The sequence below is a fragment of the Pseudochaenichthys georgianus genome, chromosome 5, assembly GCF_902827115.2.
Source record: "Pseudochaenichthys georgianus chromosome 5, fPseGeo1.2, whole genome shotgun sequence".
Classification (NCBI taxonomy): domain Eukaryota; kingdom Metazoa; phylum Chordata; class Actinopteri; order Perciformes; family Channichthyidae; genus Pseudochaenichthys; species Pseudochaenichthys georgianus.
Window position 1 is genome coordinate 20286020 of NC_047507.1, and position 10110 is coordinate 20296129.

General features: G+C 37.9%; 1 protein-coding gene across 3 annotated transcripts in view; it reads left to right on the top strand.

Annotated features, from left to right (window-relative positions):
* Nucleotides 1-4169, top strand: part of celsr2 (cadherin, EGF LAG seven-pass G-type receptor 2) — a 77278-nt gene extending 73109 nt beyond the window's left edge. Inside the window, exon 34 of one of the 3 annotated variants that reach the window (XM_034083549.1) lies at nt 2827-4169. In XM_034083549.1, coding sequence (XP_033939440.1) covers nt 2827-2851 — 25 coding nt within the window. In that variant the 3' untranslated portion in view covers nt 2852-4169. The remainder of the gene's footprint in view (nt 1-2826) is intronic. The other 2 variants (XM_034083550.1, XM_034083551.1) reach the window with 2 other exon arrangements.
* The last annotated feature ends 5941 nt before the right edge of the window (nt 4170-10110 follow it).

The window sequence follows — 10110 nt, forward strand, 5'->3', positions numbered from 1 at the left end:
AGTGCCGTCTTCCTCAGTGATTGTGGTTTTCATTACTTGTAATCTGTCTCATTCACCTAATTATCTTAAGTGTTAAACCAAATGAAGACAGCATCCATAGTGCTGTTACCCACACTTTGCACTTCAGTGTGGAGGAATCCTAAAGTTTTAAAGACGCTGTGATTCAACTGAAACCAGAACACTGAACCTACTGTAAATGTACTTCTGGGTGATAAGGCCACTAACAGTGACTTTAAGAACAGAGCGTGTATGATTAACTACTACACCCATCTGGTGAATTATTGATGCAAATCTAATGTAAAATACTGGTGGACAGTCATTAATAATATTTAGCCTATTCAATACTTTACTAAAGTACAATTTTGAGACCCTACATTTAGTTAATTTGAAGATTCAGATACAATATATATCAAACTAATTATATTATATTATAATTAATCAATCCATTATTACTAATGAAGATATAAAACAATAATAATGTACCTTGTATTTCCATATAACTGTATTACTACTTATTTAAGTAAAATATCTGAGTATTTCCTTCATTACTACATTTTTAGGAAGTAATAAGCAGATGCAGATGTTTGTACAAGGTTAAGTTAAATCAGGGGTTCTTTTTAAGATGTGAACATGCACGTGTGTCTCTGAAAGGCATTAATCTTCGAAATGCTAAATTCTTAAACAACAGCAGGTCTTTTCTAAGATAAAAATCTAAATTATAGTTTACTAATCAACCTTTTTTGCCCTTCTCTCTTTTTCAAAAATCATAGATTTTTATACTTTAATTTTATCCCATGAAGCTCTGATCCTCATTTAAAACAATCAGGATCACTGTCAGATTGTTACATTATTTAAACATCTTTCACCGTGTGTGTGTGTGTGTGTGTGTGTGTGTGTGTGTGTGTGTGTGTGTGTGTGTGTGTGTGTGTGTGTGTGTGTGTGTGTGTGTGTGTGTGTGTGTGTGTGTGTGTGTGTGTGTGTGTGTGTTAATTTCGTTGACTAAAACTATGACGAAATATGTTCGTCAACGACCTTTTTTTCCATGACGAAAACGAGACGATGACGAGACGGCACCGACGGCAGTAAACAATAACTGTAACGAAATCATCGTGCAATATTGTTGACGAAAAGTGACGAGACGAAAATGTAGTTTACTAAATAAAAACTATGACAAAATCTCTCTTTACTTTCGTTGACGAAAAATGAGGAGACGAAATATTATCAAAGATAACGTTACATCTCTGATAGTCAGTTTTTCTCCCAGCAGTTCCATTTCCGGTGCTGCGGCAGAGCAGCAGCTGTGTCTGTGCTGCGCGCGGCGGTACATTTGAATTACACCGGGCAGCGGCACAATATGAACTGTCAGGAAGACTCGGGTCTAACTCATGGTCTAACTCAGTGTTTCTCAAACTTTTTCATACCAAGGACCACTTAAACAATAAAAAAACACTCGCGGACCACCTAACTCCACAAATATCCCAAAACACATCGTTTTTTTGCAAATCGCCTGAAAATGGTACAAACAAGTGGCCACATGTGTGATGAAGGTGTTTATCTGGGCTATATCATGCAATCGAAAGTGAAACTTAAGCTCGCTCCATTGTTGAGATATTCCCGCGAGAGTGCGGAAAACTTTAATTAATTCATTAATTTCAAATGTGAAATGTTACCAATATACCCACGGACCACTAGGGGGCGCTCACGGACCACCAGTGGTCCGCGGACCACACTTTGAGAAGCACTGGTCTAACTAATCTTATTTAACAGAAAATAAAATGGCAACAACAGGGCTTAGGAGCAGTGGTCGCGTTAACCGAATACCCCCCCGTCAGCGCGAGTGATTGATAAATTGTGCACTCGACGGATAATAATGGATTATGACGGAAATGTTACAATCCTGTCCGTCAAAATGACTGACAACGAAAAAGTCTAAAGCCACCACTGCTTGGGAGAAAGAAACGATGTGATATTTGGGCCCATTTTCGCTACAATGAGGCGGAGAAAAAAAGCGAATGCATTGTTTTATCAGAAGGGAAGCAATGTGGCCATAACACAGAGGTACAAACACCACAAACCTGACCAGATACTCTCTGCAAAGCTGCATTCTTAAATCATTCAACCTGTGTTTTTCATCAAATAAGGACAAGATAATCTTATTTATTTATATACTAAAATGACAAATTATTGGTTTTGGCTAGACTAGTTTGACTGAAATGTTCTATATAATCTGATGACTAAAAAAGACTCAACAGTTTTCATTGACAAAAAGTAGACTAAAATAATTAGTTTTCTTTGACTAAAATAAGACTAAAATGCTCAGACTTTTAGTCGACTAAATCTTGACTAAAATGTTTACTGTTTTAGTCGACTAAAATAAGACTAAAATGCTCAGACTTTTAGTCGACTAAAACTTGACTAAATAAAAACAGGATGAAGGTGACTAAATATGACTAAAACTAAAAAGGCAATTTAACACAGGACTAAGACTAAAACTAAATAAAAAAATAGCTGACGAAATTAACACTAGGTGTGTGTGTGTGTGTGTGTGTGTGTGTGTGTGTGTGTGTGTGTGTGTGTGTGTGTGTGTGTGTGTGTGTGTGTGTGTGTGTGTGTGTGTGTGTGTGTGTGTGTGTGTGTGTGTGTGTGTGTGTGTGTGTGTGTGTGTGTGTGTGTGTGTGTGTGTGTGTGTGTGTGTCATTGCCTCACTGTTTATTCTTTTCTTTTTTCTTTCTCGTGTGGCGCTGCATTTGTCTTCAACACGTTCCTCTTCATCCATCCTGAATCCATCCACCTCCTCCTCATCCATGCTCATCCATGTTTTCCCAGCAGCCACTGCAACACCCCCATGTGACTGTGCTGACGGAGGGGTGTCTTTTTGCAGGTCATAGAGCCTCCTTCCTGAACACTGACTGCAAACAGGCAGCACCGGACTTCTCCTTAAAAAAAAAGTAGAAAAAGAAGGAATTCCCCCTCGTCGTCATGATCCTCTGAAGGAGTGTGAGTGTGTTTGTGTGTGTTGTACTGTGTGAATGTGTGTGTGTTTATACATGTGTGCCAAACCTCAGGAGTCACTGCACTGGCCCAGGCTCACGCACACTGACAGAACGAGTCTCACTCTCCCTTTAAAGAAATAATTTTGTTTACATACTTGAAGCAATGCACTTTTTTTTTTATTTACTGCCCAGATTTGTCGGCGATTCTTTTATTTTTTTTGTTCCAGGATATATATTTAGTTTTGAAGACTGTGGAACATTAAAGAGGTCAAGGTTTTTTTGGGGGGGGGGATTTTGTGGTAGACATGCAAACATTCAGGGAAATTCCTTTTTCATTCATGAATTACGTTGTGACGTCTTCCTGGTTTGCATTCTGTTGTTTACCGTTGTTGTTTGTGCCAGTCTGAGTTTGTTGGGGGAGTTCAGACTCAGGTTATTGAGTTACACGCCTCAAATGTCCAAGAGGCACAGAACAGTGCAGGCTCTTTGTGGATTTATGAACTTGAAAAGAAGGAGGAACGATTCACTGCCTGCGAGTGGATGCCGTATAAGCTATTTCTCATCACTGACAGATGTCCCCACAGACTGAGGGGACAGACCTGCATGTGCAGAGCTGGAAAGGACTTTTGATACGTCTTTTTTTTTTGTAAATCACTAAGAGCACATTTTCTATGGACAATAAAAGCGCTCTTGTTTTTTCATTCTTTTTTCTGGAAGGATGACCGCATTCATTCGACTTCAGTGACTAAACAGCTGTATTTTATAGATTAGCTACAAAGCTTTTGTCATTTGTAAAATAATGCGAAATTGTGCTGTAATACTATTTGAGCTGTAATCCATTTTTACTGTACAGAGTGGACTGTAAATGAATTGGGGACATATGTTTAAATGTAAAGTAAATATGTAAAACTTCCTTCATAAACTCAAAAGCAGTTTTTAGAAATGTATCTTAAAAGTCTGAAGGAAATATCTTTTTATCTTAGTTACGACTTTCAGTCAAATTGATGTGATAAATGTGGATGCCATTTCTCCAAATATATGAATTTAATGTATAGATATCATGCCATAAACAACACCACCAGGTCAATCATATCAACTCTGGTATCCCAACAGAGAAGTGTCTCTTTTACTCAGCCACCTCCCGTTTTTACTGATTAAACTGTTTTTTACAATTTCCTTCTTATCTCCAATTCTTATTATATAACGTTTTCCTGTCTGATGTTTTTTGCTTAACGGTTGAAAGCAAGGCACATCCTACCGTGCAGATGGAATAATCAGATAAAAAGGGGCCAGTTTACAAACCTGGATGGTGAACACAGCCTTTGTGGTATTTCACAGAGGATGGTTTTGGCAAACATTTAACATTTTAGGAAATATACTTATAACTTGGCTAAATATTAATACCACTCTCATTTCCTGGTAGCGTCAAACATGAAGCCAGCTGTCTCATAGCGCAGTGTAGCATAACGTCTGGAAACAGTTGGCCTGCCTCTAGTGAAGGTAACAAGCTTATCTTTACAAATCCTGAATCAACGGCTGAAGACTGGACTCGTATCTGAAGCACAGCTGGAATAACTCTAAAGTCTAAAGTATGATTTTAACCATTGAAATTCTTAAAGTCAGAAGCTAATGAACAAGAAGAAATACCAGCAATGTGAATCTTTGATTTAAGCAGAATATCTGAATGAACTATTCTTAAATCTGTATAGTGTCATTATTTTTAAAGTCTAGCATTTGTATTGATTATTGGTCCATATAAATACGTTTTGTTACTTGTCCCCTAAAACGTTCTGCTTACCCTATTTAGAAACATTTATAACCAAAGAGAGATGAGGCATAAACTCACCAGGTGGTGCTAAAGCTGCTCATACTGTTCATATTTCATCATAAAGTGTGATGAGGAGCCTTCTTACAACTCATTCCTCCTTACTCCTAAATCAAGAGTTCAACAATTCAATAAAAAAGCTTAAGCGGAGTGTGTATGAGATTACTTAAATTAAATGAATTAAGCAATACTAATTTATAAACTTCTGTTTGATTCATCAACTAGTCCTTAACACAGGGTACATTTAACGTAATTAACCATTAAGAATTATTTATAATAAAAAACATTGGTAAAATGTCCAATGATTCCCAGCTTCAGCAGTAAAACAGTTGCACTTACTCTGTATGTTGCCATCACACTGAAGTACCCCGCAGTACAGGCGTATTGTTTGAAGACAGAGTAAGTAAGTAAGTAAGTATCTTTCAAAAGAAAAAAGATAATTCTGACAAAACTATGTTTATTGTCCCTTATTTTCCCTCGTAAACAACTGGAAAATCCAATATCTTTGGGCATCTAAAAATGTGTCAGGCCAAACAAATGAGTCATTGTTTGATAGCATGTGTACTCTGGTTGCTAACACTCAGGGAGGACACATTTCTTTACAGTAAGGAGTCACAGGGCCAAAAAGGTGAGAAGCCATTGATTTAAAGCAGGGGTGGGGAACCTTTTTCCTCTCAAGGGCCATTTCAATTTTTACAATATCCTCAGAGGCAGTGATGTAGTGGGCGTTGGACGCGGGGGTACGCCGTACCCCCACTTATTTGGAGCATGATATTTGTTGTAATAGTCTAATAAATATAAAATCATTGCCAGTCTTATCAGTTGCAAGTGTGTATTTGTTGTAATAATGACAAAAACATAATACATTTCACAGTAATTATAATAAAAAATAAAAACGATTTCCTTAAAGAATTACGATTAGTCATCAGGCTCGTGACCCCGCGGCGAGCTGGAGGTGTGTCAGTTTACCGCCCGCCGATTTTGCAGCAGATCTTTCCCTCAAGAACGCAACGAAAAAGCTCTATAATGGCAGGCAAACATTTTTTACTTGACTTCTTTTCTAAAAAGAATATAATTCACAAGAAGAAAGAGTCTAGCAGCACCGAAGCTACAAGTGAAGCTGCTACTAGTACTACAGTACATCATCAGAAGAGCCGCCTAAAGACGTGGATAATGCTAGCTAACGTGCACGTTAGCTGCGCTAGCAACGTTCCCCTGGCTAGCTCAAGCTCACCTTTCCCAGAGGTATGGACGGAGGAGATGTGGCGGAGGAAACAAGAGACATACCCGTGGATACACTGCAAAGCTGGGACACTGGGCTGCAAAGTTTGTTCATCCATATCTGATGTATCAGTCTTCAAAACGCAAGGGGTGTGTGTGTGTGTGTGTGTGTGTGTGTGTGTGTGTGTGTGTGTGTGTGTGTGTGGTGTGTGTGTGTGTGTGTGTGTGTGTGTGTGTGTGTGTGTGTGTGTGTGTGTGTGTGTGTGTGAAAAAAAGCAGCGCTGTCTGCTTATTTGCAATGTAGGCTAGGCCTAATCAGAATAATTTCCAGTCCAGATTCAATGTTTGCAGGCTATATATATTTTTCGTTTTGTTTATTTAACAAGTTAATTTCAGGACAACTTTGGGTATTTTGTTTGTTTGTTATGAGTTTTAAATAGATTTTGAAAGTGGAGATAGAGAGAAGCAGCGCTGTCTGCTTAGTTGCAATACTGTAGTTTATGCAATTTAGGCCTATACATTGTTTATGTAACGTATGTGCCAGTGTGTCCATGGTTTTGAGTCTGTGTGTGTCTGTTGAGCACAGCGCCGTCTGCTTTTTGCAGTACAGTAAAGTAGGACTAAGCATACCGGTAGTTTCTGTGGACCTGTCTGCCCGTTTTGTGAGTGCACTGCGCGCGTGCGCACTTGTTTGGCATTGTTTGGGATGACCTAATTTAAAATAGCGTCCCCCCAGTAAAAAAATCCCCACTACAACACTGCTCAGAGGTATAAATTATTGACCTCTGCTTAAAAAAACTAAAATCACAGCCCATTCATTTCATTCTGTGCAAAGAAAAAGCAACCTCTTAATCCAGATATCTCACCATGACTCGCGTTAGTCGCGTATGCATGCACGTGCAGGGTGTGGCGTGACCACCAAAACAGAAAGATATGGACACAAGATGTGTGCAAATGTATTTAGTTTCCTATCCATGTGAACATGATTTAAGTGGGGGGGGGGGCTAACCTCCTCTAGGGGGCATGCTCCCCTGGGAAGATTTTTTTTTAAATGTTGAAGTTAAAAGCATCAATCTGGAGATCTATGGACACATCTCTCAACACCCAAACACAACTGTAAGCAGATTTTCTTTTAATGTATGGATATTTGACAAATCACTCCCCTTTCAAACTGTATTCTTCTTTATTAATAACTGTCATATAGTATTTTATACCCGGTTACTATATTCTCTTTTTTAATATTCTTCTTATATTCGTTAGCATAGCTAGCTAACCAGATGCTAATGATAACAACACAGTTATTGACTGTCTGATCAGTATGACAGATGAACAGATCGCCACTGGGCTTTCAACTAAAGACACAGACACGCAGAAACTGCGGCATGTGTATGGACCATAGACTGTATATATAAATGGACGTAGGGTCCGTGACGTCACCCATAGGAATCTGCAGTTGCCGTGAAGCCCTTAGTAGGCGGAGTCGGCCACTAACGGCTCGACAGTGACGTCAGAGTTCAACTTCCGCCTGTTCCAGCCTGCTCCAAATAATCTGGAAGTTCCAGAGCTAGCTGAAGCTACCAAGCTAAGCTAACATGCTCCCCATCTGCACACTGCCGTCGCATTTTACGTTTCTAAGGTAAGCGGACATAAAACTATTCAGCAAAACTATAAATAATAATCTAAGTTATTGAGTTTTTAGCATAATACTTCAGAATCTTAAAACCCCTTAATGTTTGTATGCAATTGTGCTAAATTCAACACTGGAATCAAGCAAATATTAATATGTTTGCATGACATTAGTTATTTGTATTTTGATATCACTTAATTATACGTTTAAGTCAAGCTAAGGTACATGTGATGGTAGCTAGTTAGTGCTCTTACCTGTGAGGCCTCCTCCAAACAGCATAATAACCAGACTGTATCATTAAAACTAAGTACCAGTTCTAGATCCATGACTTTAGACAAACAATTCAAAAGACAACATGTATTTAAAGACCAATCTTTACTTGAAGGTGCCCCTTAACCTGATATATTAGTTATACAGTAATAGTATTGACAATCTAAAAAAACTGAGCAACTCAACAGTCAACTTTATGTTTCTTATTGTCTAAAGCATTTATTATTTTCATTTTCCCCCTCTCATATTCAGTGTGGACGGATTGAGACAGCATGGTGTCCAGAGAGCTGCAGAGACTTCAGGGAGAAACCTCCGTGTGATGGACGTCCAGTCTGTTGGTGTGGAGAGGACTGAGGGTCTTTCCTCAGCGAGGAGGACCAGGCCTGATAGAGGAGCCCATGCTGGGCACAGCTCATACCAACTGCACAGGCCTAGTCTGTCACGTTATTTGACTAAATGTGTTTACTTATAAATGTAATAGGTTTACACCTTCTGTCCATATGTGCTTTTTATTTACAACATTTGATTAACTTTTCAATAAATTGTATTTGTATTTGCACTCCTTTCGTCCATTATTCTTACTGAAAATGTTAGATTACACATTCACATCTGACTGAAGATTGGCCCCATTTATTTGTGATGTTGCAAACTCTGCGGTACAAGGCACAAGCAATGTAAAGCTCATAAAGTGAGGCAAATAGAAATAATCAGCTGATGGAGTGTCTCATAACATCAGCTTTTAATGTTCCTCTTGACCCTCAGAGAAGGAGAACATGTCGTGTCTTTCAGGCATGTCCTTTCCTAACAAAAATGACAGGAAACATAACACATATTATTGCAGAACAAGTGTGTTATTTATGAAAGCGTTGTGTTTGTGTGTTTAGGGGCTGTAGATATAATTATTTTGTAATTGTAATGGTTTTTTTAACAGTGAGCAATCAGATTATGAATGAACAGTATGAAATTCATCAACATTGAAATATGTTATTATCAAAATAATATTTAACTGTTACAAAACGTAGTGCAACTGTAGAAGCTTGCTCTGTTGTCTCACTGAAAGAATAACTTTTACCACGTTTTTACAGACAATATTGAGAGATAAATAGTAGCAGTTCTCACTGTGTTAAATATCTTTGCCTTCAATACATTAAATTAGAAAGCTGACAAAGTCATATTGCTAAATATCTAAAATGTAACTTTTTGCATGGAATAAACCCTCAACTTAACTGATGTGTAGGTGATCTGGTATTTAGTATTGTGTATTGGAATGTATATCAGTGTATTCAAGTCAATACTTCATTCATTTAAACCAATATCTTTCTTGATTCTTTGTACAGTATGACAAAAGAGTCTTTGTACCTGAGCTGAAGTTCACTGCTGTGAGGAGTCCAGTTCTGTCTCTCACTCTCTGGTCCAGCCTGTCTGCATCACCTGGACACCTTAAACAAACAGATATATATATGTATGTAAAGTACCATGTGTACAAACAATATGACTGATTCTCTTCTGTTGAACATGTTGGATAGTGTATTGTCCGAGTCAGGGTCCTTTTTATTTTACTGTAACTTTGGAAGTTGTGTTACCAATGCTTACTGTTTATTTGATACCCATTTGGTAATGCAATTAATAAAAACAATAAGGTTTGGGTTCGTTCTTCAGATGACTATGACGTTAACGTGTAAGCTCGATAATGAACTCCAGCTCAATCAACCATATTGTAATATCTAAGTAATCATCTTGAAATATGACATTAATAATTGTAATATACACACATCTTATTGTGAGGTTGATTTCACATACACGACATTAGCTTGTCTACATACTTGAGCATAGCCAATTTAAATTAACCTTAGATGCATACAGTTCTACCTACATAATAAAATATCTCTAAATTACAAGGATGTAACCTTATTTTATCAACCTCAAACAGAAGCCGTTTGTTCAACAGTATTATCCCACTTAACACTTGTCTATTTCGTTTTAACCTTTATATATACAGTCTATGATTTTAACTTGGAGGCTACGATTACAATCGTTAGCACCGATGTAGCTACCACTAGCTTACATGCTAACCAAAGCCTTACCATTCATTACGTAGCTGATTAAAATCATTAACACATAAATAAAGGACTCGAATTTTATTTACCGCATTCATGCACCGTCTGTTTTAACCG